Genomic DNA, 22,640 nt, shown 5'->3' on the forward strand with positions numbered 1-22,640 from the left:
ACCACTCCTCTATAGAAGTAGTTGTTGATAGACTTATGCTTGCATCATCACCAATTTTTTGTAAACTATGAATTTGTTGATACTATATAAAGTGATGGACACTTGGAAAGCATTCAGTTATGTTCATTGAAATTGAACTAAAGTAAGTGCCAAGATTTCCCCTGTAGTGGTCTGTTTCGTGATCCATATGTGAGCCTAGAATTATAGATTCTTGCTAAGTTTGTAGTTGACAACTAAGTTCCAACAAAACTAGGCAAAACTTATAACTAAAAACACCACACAATGTCAATATTTATGTCATCCATTTCTATCTCCACTTTGTACAAAGATTTTTGAGAAAGTGAAATTTATCAAGCACCCACCTAGAGAAAATATAAGAACAAAAGCTTATTGATGTATAGTCAATTTATACATAGACTCATGGTATAACCAATCAGAAGTCCTCCATTTTTTTTTTTTACAAGAAAGAAAGACACCCAAACTAATATTATGCACACACATAGACAAAAGTCCTTCATTTTTCCAAGAACAGTACTTCTAAAGGAAGAAAAAAATTGTGAACCTGTTAGCAAAGAGAGGGAAATATTATCCCATTTCTCCTGCACATGCTCAATTTATGAGAAAAGGGATGCCTTTAAAAAATTCTAGTTTGTTTACTGTTTTAGTTTTATTATTGTCTTCTTATTAGTAAGTTACCACACACTCAATGGGTTTTACATTCATGACCTCACCCTCCATGCAATATTGTGGGAGGAAATGCTATTTGAGCTAGAGCTCATTAGCAGTTTGTTCACATTTTTCATGAATAAAACTCCATCAAAGCTGCTGCACATACCTCGATAGTTAACAAAACACACACACACACACACACACACACACACACAAAGGACTAACAATCCTTAGGTAGTAGAAAGCAGTTTTCAGCAAGGAGAGAGAGACTAATTTTTCATTTCCTTTTATTTGTCTCCTGACCAAAAACTACTAGGAAGTCCAACTTTTGTATTTAACTGAGGCCGGTCAGAGCAAAGCTGACTGATGGTTAGGGATTAGGGATTCATCTTGTGACCTGCAGTGTCATGAGAACAATTCAAGGGAACTACAAAGAAGTTAATAATTCTCCATTAATCTGAACAAAGAAATTTACTAACATTATCATGGTAGTGTGAATAAAGGTTCAACCAATTGATAAAATTTTAATTCAGGAATTAAACAGGCATCACAATAGTTATGAGTTAATCATCTAATAGGTAGAGGTGAAATTAATTATGATATATAATTAATTTATTATGATATGACCAATCAGAAGTCCATTTTTCCAAGAAAAGTTATATTAAATACACACTAATAAAATGTAGGAGGAACCTGAATTTGAGATTGGAGTCTGATGCCATTGAAGTCAAAGAGAGAATAAGGAAGAAGAGAGAAAGAAAGTTGTTCTTGTGACTCTTGGGGACTGAACTTTTGAAGGATGTTTTTTTGCCTAGACATCACTTCTTTGGCTTGGGTTTCTCTCAGTCTAGCAGTTAGGAAATTGAATTTTTTGGCTATTTGTTTATGGTAGCACAGCAACACTTGCACCTATGCTTTTACTACCCCAATTCCCCTCTCTAATAACCCTTACAAAAATTATTTTTTTTAAAACATTTCCAAATTTTCTTTTGAAAAAAAAAAAACTTCAAAAAAAGGACATAATGAATTGCTTTCTGTGGTCAAAACCCCAAATATCACACAAAGCCAGCCAGCAGTGGCAAAGTCTGGATACTTCTTAACACAATATTTTCTAAACAAAGAATTTCATACTATTGTTTAGATATTCAAACAATCAAGCAGCTCACAATAAATCTATGTGGTTCTTCAAATCCACCTTTTTAGGATTACATAATTGAATTACAAAGTTTCTAATGAAACCTGATAGCATCAACTGTTCTTGATATTAGAGTAAGAACTAAAAAATTTCTGATACCTCTTCAAAAAAAGAAATCACCAGAAAGACACTTTTAAAAGTAAATAAATTTGAAATGATTTCCATCATTAAACAATGGAAATAAAAAACAATTGAAAAAATAAATGAATTCTCACCACCAAGTCTAGCTTTGACGTGAGCTTGGAAAGTGCTCACTAGAAATGAAATCTTACCACCAAGTCTAGCTTTGAAAAAAAGAAATGAATTCTTACCACCAAATAAAAAATAATCCTGTCAACGTAAACAATAAATATTTCAAAAATAATTTTAGGCAGTTTTATATTCAAACTATGGGATAGATATTGATGCAATTAGAACTATGGTTTAATTAGTGATAAATCTCTTACTTACAGATGACAATTATAAACACTAGCATAAGAAAAAGGAACGGGTAAGCATACACTAGATGACAATTAATTAGAAACCATTGTCTTACATACACACCCATGGCAAGCATATAGTTTGTGCCAATACAAAAAAAGAAAAAGAAAAAAAAGAGTGCAAGAGGTACATAAAGATAATCCAATTACTACAACACCAAGCCTAAGCAACCCGGGCTATAGACAAGCTACTTTCCTTCAAAGAACATGAAACTGAGGATTCATTTTGTACTGCTTCTCTAGCCACCTTAGCTGGACCTCCTTCCTCTGAACATTAGCTGCAAACATGTTTCTACCGTCTAGGTTATTCACAAAGAAGAAGGTGTTGAACATATGAAGGCGATCACCCGCTTACACCCTAGGAAGACTCAACACCATGTCCATAATTGCTTGCATCTCATTATTTGCTGTGGTGTGAAATGGCGTATGAGTACTTACACTTCTACTTTCAACAATAACATCTGACATGCTCTTCAAAGAGTTGGACATCTCTTGCACAACTGAACGCTTTTTTCTTGGTTTCTTGCAAATTTCCCTGAAAAGGTGGACACCGCTTGCCAAGCCTTTCCCCTTATTCACTGCCGGTCTTGCGCTCGACAATGCAGGGCCTTCAACCTCCATTGGGTCAATTAAGTTCGCAGAGGGTTCACATTGGGGGTTGTGAAATTCTTTGCTATCAGTGGAGTCCCCAAACCCTTCGATGCATTCCTTTGGTATTTCACCACTCGTGCAGAATGCATTTTTCCTCTTTGCAACCGTGCCTTCAAACATGATTTCCGTGGACTTAACATTCGGCAAAGGTTTGTTTTTAAAGGTTAATGCCTTGGGACATGCCTACATGTGGACAACCAGTAGTTAGAACACAATATAGTTATAGACAGCTGAGTTTTTCACAATTATGTAAAGTGAACTAATCTGAACCTTTCAGGTCCACTACTCATCAATGGCCTCAATAATCCTAGTTATAGGATCATAACCCAACCCAGTCTCACCAAAACACTCCTTCCAAGCCTTCCACTGTTTTCTCAGATAATTCCATTTTTTTTAAACTACGTGTGAGTCACAACTTTTCCCATTTCTCCCAACTGCTTAATCACTGCATCAACCCCTTCCTTTCTAAAAAATCCTTCATCCCTCTTACAGTCTAGGACTTGAGTAGCAGACAAATCACAATAAGCTTTTAGTTCCTTAGGTTCTTTCCACCCAGTTCTCACTTCATTACCATCGGCCTTCGATTTCCCCTTACCCATTTTTGCTACAACTTCCTTCTATACTCATTGAGGTATTTCAACGAATAGTTTGTATGCATATCTTAATCAGTTACGCATGCCCAAATGAAAAATGCAAAGTAAACTCACATATAGTCCAAATACAACATTGGCAGGAAGAAAAACACACAAAATTACACGAAGGAGAGAGAAACCCACATACTAATGTTATGGAAAACATAAAAACCATACACAAACATTGAACACAAAACCACAAATTGAAGCCTCATGGAAAACAATATAACCACACACCAATAGATCAGAGAGTATGAAAAGTTAGACACAACTTACCTGTGAATGCAGAGACCCACAGTGGCGGCAACAACGTCCCAAGCGGAGAGAAGGTGAGCTCGAGCGAAGCACGAAGGGATGGGTTTTTTTTGTTCTGTGTGGGTTTGTGATTACCATGTTCCAGCTCTTGTTTTGATGGTTTATTGGTTGGTGGATAGGTGGATTTCATTGAAGAGGAAGAGGGCAAAGCATTGATGAAAATTGAAGACATCTCTGCACGGTAGTTGAGAGGAAGAAAGGGTAGAATGTGAAAATTTAGCCGTTCGAGAGAACGCACCATTTTGTGTTTCTGCATCGTGGGTCAGAGTTTTGTGAACAGTACAGTACACAGTGCAACGCATTTTGTGTTTATAATGCTCAAGTCCACATGGAATACCTGCACACGCACAGACATTTAATGAAATAGTGTGTCTTTCATTTTGCATTTTAGCCGAGATTTTTTGCCCGTTTACTTCCTGCCATTGTAGTCGTGGGTCCTACGCCCATCAAAACGCAAACGTGAAACGCTTTCATAAATGCCAGATCTAAACGTTGCCTAAGTGTGCATTTGGCAGTGGCTTAGAAAGTTAGTTTTTTTTACTATTCAGCTTATTTTTGCTACTATTCATAGGTCTCATTGCACTTTTTGATATTATTAATGGATACCACTATACTATTTCAGTTACCTTTTAACTTTATCTACAATACTTTTAACACATAGTTTTCAATTTCAGCTAAATAAGCTATTTCCAAATAAACACTAGCTAGCACATTATTTTCCCTTTAGGTAGTTGTCCATCATGCCCCCATATTCAAGGGTATTACAAAGTGCCCTATTCCAGCCCAACCCGTGCAATTCTCCATTAACTAAATGATTAGCCCAAATAGTGCAAGTTAGGCCTATCAGAACACAACAGAAAGCTAAACAAAGTATGAGTTTAGCCCATTAAATAAATAGAGTTTTAGATGAGTTTCAAATTTTTTTTTTCAATTGAATAAAAAAAATTGCACAAGAAAAAAGATGGAACCAATATCATTTCTCTACTATATTCAAACTTCCATCCTCAATTAGATTTCTAAGATGAAGTTCATGATCTGATGCCATTTTAACTAACTATACACTCATATTTCACATACACAAACACGCACAAATCCATTCAAGAAGGCCCAAGGCCCGAAACTTACTAAACCTACAAGCTCAGCGAGAAGTCTGTTCTAAAAAAAAGTCCCAACTCTAAGACCAAGCAATGGCCAGCCCGAAATTTCTAGGCCAATCTAGACCAAGATGCTTCCTTCGCTTAGCCCCCACATCTGCAAGAAATGAAGGGTTGTTTGTACTCCTGATTCTTTAACGATGTCTCCTTTAAAAATTATACTAGCGCATAAGCCCTTACCAATCCCTCGTTAAACGACATTCCATTATGGAATTTTCCACCACTGCTATATAAATCCATTTTCTCCATTCTAAGATACATAAATGTCATCTCTTCTCCTTCTTTTTTTAGTTATAGTGAAATAGAGTTAGTCTTGTTATATTGCAAACATCCCAATATCTTGGTCTTCCTAAGACTCAAGATATTGAGTGAGCCTCACTCTCTATTTCCTAGTTCTTCTTCTCTACTCCACCTTTAGTACCTCCATGAAAAGCCTCCTCCTCCACTATGTGGATCTTGCATGCAAATATAATCCATTTTCCTAACTTGTTTTTCATTTTGTTATAATTTTAATTTAAGATTAAAGCATGTTAGTTGATTATTTAAATTCCATGAATGTTCTAGAATGTTCTTGATATACTTAAATAATACTTATATGTGTTTTTGAATGTTCTTGGTTGTTTATCACATGTTCATATATAGCACCAACGTTAATCTTAAATTCATATACAAAATATGAAAAACATGTTAATTTCATAATTCTCTCAAATGCTTGAATCTAGGATATCACCATTCATACAAATTCACTATAATTTATTTTTCAATCCAAATGTGATGATAAATAAATTGAATTAGGGTTTATCACATCATTCATTTAAATTCAAGCAAGTAGCATGCCAATTTAAATTATTACAATAAATATACAATTGATTGATAATATGTTGATTGATTGGATGATGTGACATGAACATCGGCCACAATAATTTAGAAGACCAATATCATCGGGCAAGCTGGGTGTCTAACACCTTCCCCATCTTATAACATAACCTTCGAGCTTAGATTAGGGGTTAGTAGATCAAATACTTATCCATGTAATTTTTAATTTCTAGATTGTAACTAAGAAACAAAGTTATGTACTTTATCTTAGATTGTATTTAGGACCAAAACAATGTAATTTCCTAAGATGAATGTACATTCATTATGAAATTAATGAAATGATTAATTTTTCAATTTTGATTTAAAATAATAAAAAATTCCAATAATTAAATAAGTGGTGACTATATTGTAAAACTCTTAATATAGGGGGGAAAATGTAATCAGTCGAACCACCATTTTGAGAGACACCAACATGAACCCACCCATTCACATGGGTTTAGCCCAAACTAATCAACTCAAATAGGTTGGGAGTGTGTCTCTCACACATTCATATTTACTTGATTTTATTGTACTTGTTTCTTATGTCGTACCTATTTCTTCTTGCCTTACATTGTAAGGTCTAACCTATCTTGTGCAAATGATTCAGGCTATTGGTTTTAAGTTCAAGTTTTCATTTCAGTCTTTAGAGTTAAGTGTGAGTCCTCTGTTGGTCTTAGGTTTCCAATTCACAATTAAGTCTAGAGTTTGTATATATCTATTTTGCCACAGAATAGCCAAATGAGAAGATTGAAAAGTCCATGTTTAATTGGTTTTATTCAGTGACAAATTTATATGTATGTTTTAGTCTTTTTAATATATCTTTTTGGGATTTAATTGTATTTGAGGATAGAAAATACTTAAGCCACTTTACACTTACGAAGGCTACATTCAGAGACAACTCGTGATCTTAGGCTACTTGCTTGACCCACGAGTGACATGTGGCACAAGAAATAGATCAGAGTGCTTTTTGGTGGTTTTCCATTCTCTCTCTCACCATCTCTCGAACCTAAGTCTTGGTACTTATTATAAGTATTCAAGCCATTGAGATACTACAAGAGCCAGTGGTGGTTTTCCACTGGTGCTTCAATGGAGGTGTCTTCAGCAAGCTAGGAGGAGAAAGCATTCGGAGAAGTCACTTGCTAGCTGTAACTTGGAGGGGTCAAGTACAAGAAGGTTATGGGCTTGGATGGATCATAGTATTCCTTTGTACTGTAAATATCTTACCTAGTGGTGATTTCCAACTATGTGGTTGGGGGTGAGGTTTATCCACCCGAGTTTTGGGTTTTCCCCTCATCCTAAACACTTCCTTGTTTTTAGTGTTGGTTTGATTTCTTTTATAATATTCCAAATTGCTATTTATATGCTTCAATTATGATAGCTTTACATTTGTTATATGGAATTTGGTTAGATCACATGCATTGGATACATTAGTTGTTTTAGTCTAAAAGTGATTAAGCCATAAAAATTGTGTTTTAGGGTTCTAAATACATGCTAGGGTAATATTAGCATTTTATAATAACAAAATCAAATCTCCACAGATCGTAACAAAAAAAAAAAAAAAAGCCCCAAAACATCAAAACAAAACCGAATGTAACCCAAATACCTAAATCTATACCAATCCAACCAAAATACCCAAAAACTAAGTCGTATTTCATACCCAAATCTAAGAAAGGGAAACAAAATTACCGAAGGCAATTTCTATGATCTAAATGGTGGCAGGTAAATGGCCTAATCAACAGAGTTGATGGCACTTAGATTTCTCTTCCTCAATCTCAATTCCTGTGTGTGCCTCTCTCTCTCTCTCTCTCATTTTTGTATTTTGACTGGTTGGTTTTTTAATTTAAGAAAGAAACTTTTAAACGGTGTTTTAATGTTTCATAACTCTTCACTTTTAACAGGTAAACGTGTTAGAAGATGGATAAATTTTGAAGAATCCTCAAACGGTGTAATGATTGGGCTTTTGTGACTTTAAACTGTCTTCATGGCAAAAGTTTAAGTAGGTTTATTTATAGTATTAGATTAGACAGGTATTTAAGATTTTTATTCAATTTTTTTTTTAATTCCATAATTACAATGTGAAGGAAAGATTTAAATTCTAAATATCTCATTGGAAATACCACAGATGTCAATAGGACTATCAACCATAAGGTTTTTGGCATGGGGAAATATCTTTTAATTCAAAAGTCTATCTGAAGGCACACAGCACACAACCCTTTATCAAAAACTTGTACTAGAATGACATGTTCTTCGTCACATTTGATATGATATTCAAGCAATAAAGATTAAAAACTAGCTGCAGTCAGCCCTAGACGGAAAGTGCAAGATTCCTAAGAAAAATGCTCATTATATATATATATATATATATATTAAAAACAAAAAAACATTATAGACTCCTCTGGTTTCCCTTGAGAGGCATATTCGATTTGTCACGCCAATTAGTTTTAGTTTCATTGACCACATGCATGTTGATGTGGGGTTTTTCAAGTTGTTTGGTTGTGTTGAGAGGGACCAGAGGATTGGCAAAATTCGGTAACTTTACGCTAATTAAAGTTGGTTACATCAACATATATAGATGCAGTGAAGTAATTGCAAGAAAGCTCAAAGATAGGAGATTGATGTGCTTAATCCCAACAACTTTAGGTAGGAGGGTGGTAATTTAGTTCCATTCCCACCTTATGCCAAATTAGACTATTTCAATGTGAATGACATATATTGGACTTCACCAATCTAGAAAGTGACCGGCAATGGACGTATGTATTTCATCAACATAATAAGTTAAGGGCTTTTAATTAATTATTAAAAAAAAAAACATTATGGGCTTTTACTAATATTAATTATAGATATAAATGTGGGTATCAATTTGGTCAAAGAACTTCTGATTTACACATTCAATCCTAGAAAAATTAACCATATGCATTCAACTATATTTTTTTGTCTAAACCTAATCACGAGATGTACAAATTTTTTTTTTTTTTTAATTTTTTTTTTTATATCATATCATCAATAATTTTTTAATGACATCTTTAACCTCAAAAGATTGCACAATTAATTAGAAACTGCATTTCATGAAGTGTAGCTCACTAGTTTGAATCTTTCATTTCCCCTTTCCTTTGGATCAAAAATCACCTCTCTCTCTCTCTCTCTCTCTCTCTCTCTATATATATATATATATAAAATAAAAATTTTCATTTTGAAGCATGAAGGCATATTACAAAATACCCCAATTATGCAAAATGCTAAATATTCAGGTGAGGATATTGGAAAAATTTCTCTACCAACATTGGTTCCTTGAGGATCCACTCTGTTTGTTATTCTAGGTTGAATGACAAATTTGGTTGTAATCTTTACAAAAGTTACATTGTAATTGTTATTTAAATTCAATTGTGATCGTTTGGAGTAAGTGAGGTTGAAGTCAAAACAGAGTTGTTCACTATTCTAAGTCTGGGAATTTCAATCGAGCATAATGAAGCCTATTTGAAAGGATGATGGAAACAAAGTTTTGTCTGACAGTTAGCATGCCTTTTGTAGTCTTTCAACCCTATAACTCTACACCTTATACGAACCCAAAAAAAAAAAATCCCTAATATTGAAGAGAGAAAGACGATCACATATCTCATTGAGAATATTTCAACCTCTCCAATTGCCATATATAAGTACTTGAGAGGAGTTTACCACCTAACACAAGATCACCAACAATGTTGTTGGAGTATTGTGAAACCATTGAGACATTGCAAAATTTTCAAGTGACCTTGAAGTAACCAAGAGATTGGTTTGGCAATTGATGATCAACTTTCGGCACAAAATCACTGTGAAGACTAAAATCTAGTTCAACAGTATGAGTAGAGCAGAGAGTTTGGATACACTGTCTATTACTTCTATTGCGTGTTTTTCTTGATTGCATTTATATATGTTACACTTAAACTTGATTAATTAATTATTCAATTGAATAACTAATAAAATTAATTGTAAGTTAGACTAGGGTCTAAACAACGATTTTTTCTCACTTGGATATTTGGTTCTCAACTTCTGATAGTAGTCCGAGGACAGAAGCACTCACAATTTGAGCCTCGGGAAATTTTAGATTAATATCATTTAAAAGTTATGAATAATATAACATAAATTATGTGTATAATATATATCACTAAATAAAATATAAGAAAATTTAATAGAAAAATATAATAGATGGATTATTTTATTATTAATCTTATGTTTAAGGATGAATCGTTCAAATTAAATTTCAAATACAAAATTGATATCTAGTTTAAAATTCAACGTCAATACTTAATGCTTATATATCCTGGTAAAAATTGTCAATGTTTAGCTGCCTTCCCTACCGATTTACCAAAAAAAATTGACTTTTTCAACAACATGCATTCATTTTGAGGAAGAAACAAAAAAAATAAAAATAAAAATAACAATAACAACCACATACATTCGTAAAGAACTAGGAACAGCCTGTTGAATTGGTCCTGTAACCAAATGAACATTTGCTGTTGAATTGGTCCTGTTAGCAAGTTTTACGGTGGCTATATGCAATATATAGTGAAGGAAAAAAGAAGAAGCCTACATGACTTCACGCTTATGGTGATATTACGATTGGATTAAAAGAAGAAAATGAATTGTCACGTAGTTGTAAGCCATGATAATAGGGAACCCAGTGTGCTTGAACAGTAAATAATTAAAATCATAAAAATCAAAAGTGATGGAAAAATATTGGAAAATCAAAGAGAGAGTGAGAGAGAGAAAATAAACAACGTAATAATGTTATTCATGAACATGTGTATTATTGCAAGTTTAGGATATATAGTATAAAAATTTCCTTTACAGAGGGACACCGACAAACTCAAAGTTAGTACAGTACCTCTACATATATGTATGTTTTTGTGTGTTCCTCCTGATCTAGCTAGTAATCTTGAGAATAGAAGTCAATTATCTCCTTGAGGTTGAGCTTAAACAAAGAAGAACAATCATTATACATCAACCACAACATGTGCTCGAACAAAATCGAATCCACATCCACGAAAATCACCCTCTTCTTGCTCCTATGATCCACAACGAAATTCTTCTCCTGATCATTCTTCTTCATCATCTCAATCAAAACCCGAAAGGGGTTTTCTTCTAGCACAAATGGATCCACCAAGAACTCTCTCTTCTCCTTCCCGACCACCACGGTCACTTGATGCCCCGACTCCTCGAACCCATCTTTGGTTAAAGGCCGGTAGCCTAGCCGTGACCCCGTGCAGCGCCTCTTCAAGATAGTCACCGGCAAGACCAAGCAATCCATTAAAAAGGAAAAATCCTTGTGCCTAGACTATGGGGGAAATGGTCATAAAATGTGTATCAAGAATAGGTGGGTGAGAGGAAATATATATATGCAGGCCTATAAATAAAACTATGTATGTGTATTTGTGGGTTTCTTTGGTGTTGGGCTATGTTGGTTTTTTATATATAACTTGGCTTGTTGGGAAGTGAAAGCGAAGGAAAGTGATTAGGAAGAGAGATTGAAAGTGTGGAATTGAATTTAATTGAAAGGATAGGACAAAGCCAACGGCTAGAGAAAAAAAAAAAGAAAAAAAAAAGGAAAGAGTATTTATATTTATAACCAATTAAAGAAGCAGATTGGGTGGAATGGTATATATGTGGCTGTGGTATTTGATGTTTCAGGCTTTGCTGGCAAATAATAGAGAGCCGTTGGTGTCTACGCAGTAGTAGTGAGGAAGAATCTTTGGGGAGTTAGGAATTGGATTAGGACTGCCGACTTAAGAGGTGGACCACAGCTGCTCTAATTGCGCGTGTATCGCGTATCATATAATGAGAGCTCCCACGACTTAATTGGTTTTTGTTTTTGTTTCATTTTTGGGTGGTTGTGTGCCCGCTCCATTTGTAGTGGACCCATACGAGACCGACTATATGAGATGATAATCACGCATGTTAAAGTGGGATATATATATATATATATATATATATAATCATCTTCACATCAAATTTTATAATTTGTTAAGCGATTAACAAAAATTAATAAGTCGGTAATGGAACTAAAAATGTTAACAACTCACCATTGCACATGTCATCATCACACATGTCAAAAGGTTATAAAATTAAATGTGCAATTAGATATTTTTGGAATTACACCATAAAGTTTATTGTGTATATCATGCTCAATGTACACAATAAATTTACTCACGTTAGAGAGCATTTACATATAAAGTTCAAATAAATTATGTGAGCTTCAATCAGCTCAAAAATAATTTTATTGGTGTTTTTGTTTGAATCTAAAAATTTGCTGGCTTGGCGCGTGAGACAGTAAGATTAGATTTGGTCCCATACAATACTTTCATGTCCGCTCCACTTTGACGTTACTTTGAAATGTTTTTTTTTTTTTTTAGCCAAGTTAAAAAAAAAAAATTGATCAACAAATTCATGTGTGTTAGAGCATTCTTATCAAACTTGTCAAAAAATATAACATTTAGCATCTCAAAACCCAATTTTATAACATATAACACACCACTTTACAATACCATCTATATCATAACTTCTATTTTTTTTTTACCATTTCATTTAAATAATGTTTCTTTATTATTTTTCAATAATTTTTTATTTCTCCTCTCTCTCCTCTATTTCTCCTCAATGGGCCCCATTGAATAAAAAAATAATATAAGATTTACAATTGATGAACAGTGCAGTCTCAAATATGAGATTGCACTGTGCATCAATTGCAAAAATTATACCATTCAAAACATTTGATGGAGCAAGCTTTTGGGTTAAAAATGCTATAAAAAAAAAAGATTTTTAGCATTTGAAAGGTTTGATAAGAATGCTCTTAAACATGTATACAGTAAACCACCTACTACCGATCAACTGCTCTTCACTAGCCCAGAAGATAATCAAGCTAGCTATACTATAGACAAAAAACCAAACTTGGTTTGGTCAAATACTCAACCTTAAAAAGTCAATGTGGCCTTTAGCAAGAATGTAAATCCATCCAAGGCAACTGAAATCACAGTTTTACTATAACTCAAAAGGGCACATTTCTGTACAAATTGTACCGGAATTCCCTTTCAGCCACAACTCAAAAGGGCAATAGCCTCAAAGAATATGTAAAATGAATTCAAAAACCATATTCAAGGCTGGAAAGGTCAAGTCTCATCTCATCACAAGCAGCCAGAGGATGCCTCATAAGGTCAGTAACTTCTTCTACCGTCATCCTCTTCCTCACAAACCCATTTGGTCTCGGATTTCATTTAACCAGGCCTACTTTTGACTAATGGAATAAGGAGCTCATTAAGTTGGTCTACCTTTGACACTTAGACAACAGCCAACAACCAAAGTCCTCGGCCTGATAAACTATACACCAAACTCTAAAGGGGATGATAGGCCCAGGAATGCATATCTACATATATATTGGGCCAGGGGCCCAATCTGAGGACATGAATAGTCTGAGGACAGGTAAACACCTTCTTAAGAACCTGCGTTGGTGAGTAAAGAGGTGAGGTTTGATCATAACCATCCGAGAAGGCTGTCCAAGGAAGAGTACTTCCTCGGCAGGGCAAAGTTGAGGTCAGAAGATATGTCTGACACTAGGGGCGACGGTCTAGATGACTCCACTAATTTGGATAAGTATTCAAAAGGAACAAGACAGAGGGAGGCCACGAAATATCTTAAGGGAAAGCTGCTACCACCGTACTAAATTCTTTGCAGCTAACTTTCTAGCTACATTAATGTAGAGAAAACCCTTGAACAGTGTTGCATTGGCTGCCCCAACGCACAGAGGGCCTGAGAGAGTGTCTGATGGGATAAGCACTCAAGTAGAAGCTTGGATAATCAACAAGTGGAGAGCCAAAATCGTCTAAAGGGAACTATATAATGGAAGTGACCTTCCATGAAAGAATGGAGAGAATGAGAAAGAAAAACACTATAGCAGTCAAGAACAGAACTTGTAATCAAACTTAAGGATCAATATATAAGAACTGATCTCCTCAGACTGTGCCGAGAACGATTTTCTTTAGTTTAAACTTATCTATCTTCATTCTCTTGTCATCAAGATCTAATTTATTTGTTGTCTGATTCACTAAAGCCCAATTTTCCAACCCACTCTCTACAAATTCATTATTTTGGATTTTTTGAGCCTAAGTCCATCCATCTTTTGGGCTAAGGACTCAAATCTGGTCCTTACAGGAATCTCTCCTCAAAATCAGCTTTTAAATTCGACCAACAATTTCCTTTAGATGACACTAGACCTTTGTTCAATTTTGATTGGACAAAACCCTTGGATAAGGAAGATGAGTGGCTAAGTGAGTGACTAAAAATTCTAATTTAGAAAATAGCATAGAATTCCCTCCCTAAAAAAGAAATTTATGCTAGAACTCTAGAGTACCTATCCTAAATCACTCTTTTTTACTGTATACACTCTGGTGAATGTTTAGACCCTAAAAACCGTGGTTCTAAAAAAAAGAAATGCATTTGGTAATGTTGTTTTTTTTAGGAGTGTTTAAGTTATGTTGCTCATTTTAGGGTGTTTAAACACTGAATTTTGAAAACTTCTTTTACCAATTTTTAGATTTCAAACAACATTGCTTAATGACATTTTTGTAAATATTTTGAAAAATATGGAACTCACTTGATTAGACAACACATAAAACTTCTTTATTCAATTCCAACCAAGGAGCCCACTTTCAACTTAATAAAAAAATAAAATAATAAAAAAACAAAAAAAAAAACACTTGCGCACACAAACACATACCAAACACACAATTATATTTTTTCACTCAAGGAAACATGTTATTTGAAATATAATACCAAACACATTTTTTGCTTTATGAATACTGTAAACATATGTTTTCACAACACTTTTTAAACTACAGTTTTCACATCATTTTAAACAATGATGCTAGAAATCTCCAATCAAACGGGCTGTAGATCACTTATTAATAAAGCATTAAATGCATCTAAACCATTGCTTTTAAGACATTCATTAACAGAATCCTTATACAAATTAACTTTTTCGCATATAATGTTACTTAGTGTTACATTCAATAATAGCTTCATTGTTTTCTATTATTTTTTATTTTTTTTAACTTAAAATTTTTAGAGGGCCACAAAAGATTCTGTATGATGATGCCAAAATCACCAGTTGGATTACTCGTCCAATTCGGGGCTCTTGACGATCTTGTAGGACCTACAAGATAAAGAGAGTTAATCGAAAAGACTACTAGGTTGTGCCCAGTGGGAGAGCTTCTGATACTTAAGTTAGTATTAACCTATATCTTTCATATATAGATAGTTTTTTGTAGTAGTTTTTGACATACCGTAGCAAGTGAGGCAAATTGTACTTTTATAGGTGATTTAGGTAGTTGTTGGACATAAATAAAGGTAATTATTACCTTAATTGTAACGTTCTTTGTCTTGACGAGAGTTTAAGACTTTTAATGGTCATTATTGAATGTGTTGAGCAATTACTCATCTTTTTCCATGGCGGTCTACTAATGATGCCAGGTCGTCCATATTAGTGGACGACCTTAATGATTTTTTTGGACTCATCACTGTATAAATAGGTTTACTCTAATGGTAGACTTGGCCACATCATGTACAAACAAAAGGAGTTCTTTCTTCATTTATTTTATTTATGTTTTCTTCAGTCTCTAATAGGGTCACTTATGATTGTAAGTTTCTCACATCCGCTAGTAATTTACGTCACATAAGTTAGATTGTGATCATGTCACAAAAGATGGTGTGTAAATCAAATATGAGATAGGCTCAATCAAGTCACATGGTAAATCTAGGTTTTTATTTACTTATTTATTTTATTTATTTATTTTGTGTGCATGTGTAAAGTTGATTAGTGGTAACAAAGGTCACTAATGACTGCAACTTTGTCACATCCATCGATAATTCACATCCCGCTCAACAATCACTTCACAGATTAATTTCCAACATTACTTATTTATAATTATTATTAACTTTAAATTCTCTTTTTTTGAAAATAATAATAATAATTTGACTTTAAACTATAACATGATCACAAAAGATTTTGTATACATCAAGTACAAATGTACAATATATGGCAAGCTTTTCACCGCATCACATGTTAATAAAGATTTTTTTCTTTTTTGTAATTTTACTTAAAAAATAAATAAAATTGTTAGGTAGATTTAAGATCACTTATGACTTTAACTTTGTCACATCCAATAGAAACTCATGTCACATAATGTAGTGGCTCCATGAATTTTGGAGTTTTTTGTCTTTAAATTTTATTTTTATTTTTAACATTTAGGTTAGACTATGATCGTGTCACATACTACGGTGAATACATCAAATTTGGCTACTAGTACTAGGCCCTAGCATGTCACATGGTAGAGCTCTAATTAATTTATATTTTTTAATTGAGTAAATTACATCAATCGCCTTGAGGTTTGGTAAGAAAAATAACTCTCCTTCAAATGTTTCAACACATAACACTAGCTTAAAGTTTATATAAATGCAATATAGAAGTCAATAATACATATATACAAACAAACTAACAGAGAGAAGGCAGCATTAAGTCCATGTGCCATTGTGCCCTCTCATCTATAAGATGAAACTAGCTGTAGATTCTTTATCATGAACTATGAATTGACTTCCCAACGGTTATCATAAACAACAAATTCTAACAAACGCGTAAGTACGTGGGATTAAGTAGAGTGGATAACTCTCTTTTTTGAGAAAAAAAAATATATATATATCTCAAGCAAAAATAAAAAGGTAAAGTGGACAACATTTTTTCGGCAATTACCAATACTATCATTTTTTTATAATTATTTTTTTAAAATTTCAACTTATGACATTCACTCTATGCATAATTATATATCAAATTTATATATAAATATTGTTCATTATTGTCAGAATAAAACACTAACCAATTTTTGATGTGAATGAAACTTCAAATCTCAAATCTCTTATTTTTTAAATATGGCCAAAAAAAAAAATCTAAATTGAATTAACTGAAATTTACATTATTTCTTCTACGTAATCACAACTTTATTTCAATAACTTATGACGTTCCGATGAGAATCATCGTAGTGCTTAATTAGCAGCTGTCCAGAGACTTCCGATTGTTATATCCCCGTTTGTCAAAAGTGCTGTCGTCAACTCTTATGTTATGTGACCTACCTAAGCCGCGGTTTTTAGCTACTTCTGTCATCAAACACCTTGTCGGTGACAGTCATTTATTTTAGGTTGGCTTTGGTGTTGGTGTGGCATGCATGCATGCTTTACGCGTTCTTTTAATCCTTCTTTCGTTTTAGCGTCAATCATTTTTCTTCTTTCTGCTTTTTTTTTTAAGACTAGTTTATTTTGTTTTAAATTTAATAACACCGATCACTTTGCTGCATTTAATTCAATTATTTCATTTCCAATTAAGTCTATTTCTATGTCTAATTGCACCACATAATTTTATCAACTGGTAGTTGCACGTTATGCAATCGTTTTTTAACATTGTATCCGTAGTGTCCATATGTATGTAGTTGTCCATGGTTCCTAGTTCCTACAAATACAATCCCTTTTTTTTACTATTATATTGAACTATCTGGAGCGTCCATTTGGCATATTTCCCTGCAAACTTTCAGCCTCGATTGATCCAACATTTGTCTTTTGAATTGGAACATTGCAACATCATTGTGATTTGACATTGTAAAACACATACATAACCTTCTATAATTTCCTCTCAATTTTTTTTACCTGCTCTTTTCTACTTTGAATAGCATTGAAATTAATTAACTGCAGAGACGGAACTAGCTAGATTCAAAATTAGGGGCCAATGTCTTTGTTCAAAGATTTTAAAAAATTGGAATATCAGTACTAGAAGTTGAAAACAATGTATTATTAGCATTAATTTTTTAATTATTATTTATATTTTTTCTTTTGAAAAAAATCAATAATAGGATTTTATAATCAAGAGTTTTGTAAATCAATTGATACATTTTAATATTATCAAGGTCTAACTAGTGTATGGATGGAGCAATCAGTACATGATATAGGAGTTGTTTATGTGACTATGGAGATGGAGTCATTGAGAGGGGCATAGAGTTCTCAAGTGAGAGGGAGAAATTGGGTAAATGTTATTGGGTTTTTTATGATTTTTTTTTTACTAGGATTTGTAATTGATTTGTTGTTACTATTTTTACTTAAACCGGATTTATGATTTATCCAAAGATTTTTCTTATTATCCGGATATGTGCAATTTTTTTAATAAACTTTTCTTCTTATCCATTTTTTAGATTTCTCAGGTGAGTTTGTAAATTTTTTGGGTAGGAGGGCCAAGTATACAAATTTTAGAGCCAATTTTTTTTTTTTTTCTTGTTAATATACATACTGATAGAAAGGTTTTTTTTTTGTGGGGGGGGGGGGGGGGGGGGGTGTGGGCATGGCCCTGCTGCCCTTAAGTAGTTCTGTCACCGGTTAACTTTTCTTATGTTGGACACGTGGATACTTGATTGAAGTTTTGGAAAAGAGGATAGAAATTAGGATTGCCAAAAAAATATATCATCTTTATTTAAAATTGATCTTTTTCATGTTTAAGATGTAAAATTGTCAATTATTTTTTGAAATTGAATTATTTCATGTTTAAGATATAATATTGCCAATTCTTTTTTCAGAGTACCATTGGAATAGTACGTTACTTAAATATTTGATGGGTCCAACTCCTATTTTTATAGGCTTAATTTTTAAATGTTAAATATTTATATGTAGCTCTACTCTTGTTTCTAACAAAATCTTTAGAGTTAAAATTTTCCTACATTATAATTATCAAATTATAAAAAAATATATATATAAATTTTTTTTTAAAAGGAAAAAAGAAAAGAAAAGCAGTTTATGATATCCTCCTTGTCCCCCAACATTTACTGCTTAACTTCTATCTAGCTAAAGAAATAAGACTTCAGGATAATAACACTTCATCAAAGAAAAAAAGAAAAAAAAGAAATAACACTTCAGGATACGTACACCATTAATTCTATCTAATTTGTTTTGACTTTTCAAGTATACTAGTAGTTATTTTATAAATTAAGTTTGCCCTTTACGAGCAAGATGGGTTAATATCACTTTTAGACTCACTAGACAGACTCACTACAAAGAAATCCCTTTAAGATATAAGAAATGGCGAATGATGGTCAATTTTTTTCCAAAACGAAAGTATTCTTCGGTTTTTTTTAGAAGCATTCATCAATACTTTTATTTCAATGATGTGTTGAATTAGTTCAAATAAATATATCAATATTTGGTAAAACATTCTCCATCTAGACTGTAAAGTCAAAAGAAATTTTTGCCTTTTTAACATAAGCACAGTATTATCATTAAAAATAAATAAATAAATAAAATAAAAACCCTCCATCTGTTGAGCCAACCCCAATGCATCCTTAATTATGTGACCGAACTGGCATTGCTGGTCTATCTTTTTACTGAAAGCATTACAAATAATGGCTTAATCTCACTCAAAAATAGGTGTAAAACCCAGCTCACTTGTAAATAAAATGGCACGACCTCCACCATATATCTACAGAAGATGGGAGAGGATTCGTTGGAGAGAGAGCTGCTATCACCAGTCCCTCTTCCAGCCGATGCCGAATAAATGCAAAGAATTGTCACCTTTGTTTTTTTTTTTTTTTTTTTTTTTTTTTTTTTTTTTTTCAGCAAAGAATTGTCACTTGAACACCAAATTGGTACAGTTTGAGGTTTAATTAGGTTATGAGTTCTTGTGAGGACATCTAATTATGTCTTACATACTCATATCGAAATATGGTCCATGAAAGGATCTGAGCATCTATGATGTCTTAGGAAAGATTTAATGTTTAAGAGACATAGAAATTTGAGTAGAGAGGAGAGGGAGGGATAGAATTAGAGAGACTCTTATTTTAATCTAATTTTAAAGTAAAATTCTTATAAAATGAAATAAGTTTAGTTTACAGTGGCCACCCTAGTTACATTTACACTAAGGAGTTGATTATGTTAATAACAACCCCTAACGAATTATAGCTAGCACACGCGTAAAAACAATTGATCACATGTATTAAAATCATAATAAATTAGGTTTCAATATATATATATATATATATATAGAGAGAGAGAGAGAGAGAGAGAGAGAGAGAGAGAGAGAGAGAGAGAGAGATGTGTAAAACAATTGATTATATGCTTAAAACTAGGTTAAATCTTGTTACACTTATTGTTGTACACCCTATACACACTCTTTTAAATCTTGTTAAGGTGTTGGGGAATATGTTCTAAGCAGTGTTGGACAGGCTTTACTATAAGTCTTAGAATGCATTTGTAGGTAGGCAAATTTTAAATTTAGCTCTCGTTGAGATAAATGTGTGGATGGTAGGATTAGAAGTATAACTCTAGGGCTTATTTGCAAGTTGGATTTGAAATGCCTAGGACCATGTTAATTGCAAGGCACTATTGTATTTGTTGGAGAGAATGAGGCAAAGCGCTTTCTTTTAAGAATGCATCTGATTCCATCTTTCTTTCGTTAGTTAACCCACCTTTTTCTAAAAGGGATTGTAGTAATTCTGCTTTTTTTGGTAATTTGAGGGGATTGCAACAAGGAGATCCTTTATCAGTTACTTTTCAACTTGGTTATAAAGGTTATGGGTAGGATGCTAAGAAGATTGGAGAACGTTAGCCTTATTAGGGTTTTCACTGCATGTAATAGAGAAAATGATGATTTACGTTTCTTGCACCTATTATTTGTTGATTATAAATCTTGTTTTGTGATGCTAATCCGAACAAATTCTCTACATTTGATTGTAATGATTTATTTTGAGGCAATGATTGGCCTAAAGTTTAATTTGAGTGAGAGGATATGGTCCAAGTAGTAGTGGTTGAAAGCATGTCTATTCTTGCTAATATTTTGGGTTGTAAGGTAGGGTCTCTACCATTGACTTATATTGAGATTTTACTGTGGGCTTCATTTAAGTCTACATAGATTTGGAACCCCATATTGGTGAAATATAACTTTGGTTAGTGGGTTGGAAAAAGTTTTACCTATCAAAACGGGGACAGCTAACCTTTTTGAAGAAGACACTTTCGAGTTTACATACATACTTCTTATCTTTATTTAATTACCATCCTCATGAGTAATAAGATTGAGAAGTTAAAGAGAGATTTCTTGTGGGGTGGTCTAGGGGGATGAAAACATCACTTGGCAGCAAGGGCGGCGCTAGAGGTCTTCCAAAGGGGGTTCAAATGAACCCCTTGACTTGAAAAAAATATATATTATAAATACATGAGTGTGTGTGTGTGTAATATTTCATTATCAGTTTAATTCACCATTAAAAATATTGGGGATGAAAACATCACTTGGCAGCAAGGGCGGTGCTAGAGGTCTTCCAAAGGGGTTCAAATGAACCCCTGACTTGAAAAAAAAAAATATAAATACATGAGTGCGCACACGTGTGTGTATAATATTTCATTATTAGTTTAATTCACCATTAAAAATATTTTTGTACATCATAATCACACATCAGCCAAGCTCAAAATCAAACAACAACGCAAATCAACCAATCTCAAAATCAAATAATACAAATCATAGATCTCTCTCTCTCTCTCTCTCTCTCTCTCTCTCTCTCTCTCATGAATCACACCCCATCTATCTTCTCTATCTGATTATCTCAATATCTTCAAATCTAAACAAAAAAAGTGAGTGTCTGTGTGTGAGTTGAGTGTCTATCTCTTTATTACAAATTTATATTATATATGTGTGTGTGTAAGTGTCAAATATATGCGTTATTATTATTATTTTTGTTATAATGTTATTTGTGTGAATTGTGATATGTGTGAATGTGTGCATATATAGTATAAATATAATATAACTTTATATAATTTAATAATTAAGAAATACAAAGAGTTAGTTACATGTGTGTTTATTATTATCATGTTGTAATAACTTTTTTTAATAAAGTTAGTAATTGTTCAAGCATTTGATTGGTTAATAGACATTTAATGTATTAATTTATTTATGTATGGACTAGCGAAAATTATTGTATACTCCCGGATTACCATAAATGCATACTCCCTCCTCCTCTCACATGAATGGTAGGTCCTACTAATTAAATTCATGGTGGGATCCACCATTTATGTGAAAGGAGGGAGTACGCATTTATGGTACTCCGGGAGTACCTAATAATTTTTCATGGACTAGTGTGGTTGTGTGAGTCAATAAATAATATAGGGCAAGTGAGTTAAATTTTGTTATTTAGTTAAAATTCTTTTTTATAAAAACAACAAGGACAATTGCAAAAATAAAAATGTTAAACAAACTTAACAAAATAAAACAACCACGCCTACTCACATGACATCGATAACAACAACTAAATTGGACATAGTAACTGGAGTTAGTAGTTGCTTAGATTCTATTGGGATTTTCATGAATAACAGATGGACTCAGTAGTTGTTTTTCTCCATATTCTAGAATCCCATGTTCATGGAGATCGGATTCAATCTTTTTCTTCCAATTATAAGAAAAATAAATCCCGAAAAATCCATCAATAAATAATGAACTAAAGAAGAGAAATGATAGGAGGACAGGGCTAAGGGAGTCCAAATCTTATGTCCCACACTTTTTGCTCCACTATATACTCCACAAATAAAAACATGCCATATATCCATTTAATTTATTAAATGCTAAATTTATGTCTTCTATTATTTCAATTTCCTAAAATAA

The 22,640-nt window shown here is 33.1% G+C and overlaps 1 protein-coding gene across 1 annotated transcript; it reads right to left on the reverse strand.

The window, feature by feature from the left end:
- Positions 1–10,853: 10,853 nt before the first annotated feature.
- Positions 10,854–11,234, reverse strand: LOC115970133. Its single transcript, XM_031089802.1, has one exon. It carries the CDS (start codon positions 11,232–11,234, stop codon positions 10,854–10,856), a length of 381 nt encoding a protein of 126 aa, XP_030945662.1.
- Positions 11,235–22,640: the final 11,406 nt, after the last annotated feature.

Source organism: Quercus lobata, chromosome 12, assembly GCF_001633185.2.
Source record: "Quercus lobata isolate SW786 chromosome 12, ValleyOak3.0 Primary Assembly, whole genome shotgun sequence".
NCBI lineage: Eukaryota > Viridiplantae > Streptophyta > Magnoliopsida > Fagales > Fagaceae > Quercus > Quercus lobata.

Excerpts from the sequence above, each read along its gene's own strand:
- LOC115970133 (XM_031089802.1), bottom strand. The coding sequence starts at position 11,234 with ATGGATTGCTTGGTCTTGCCGGTGACTATCTTGAAGAGGCGCTGCACG.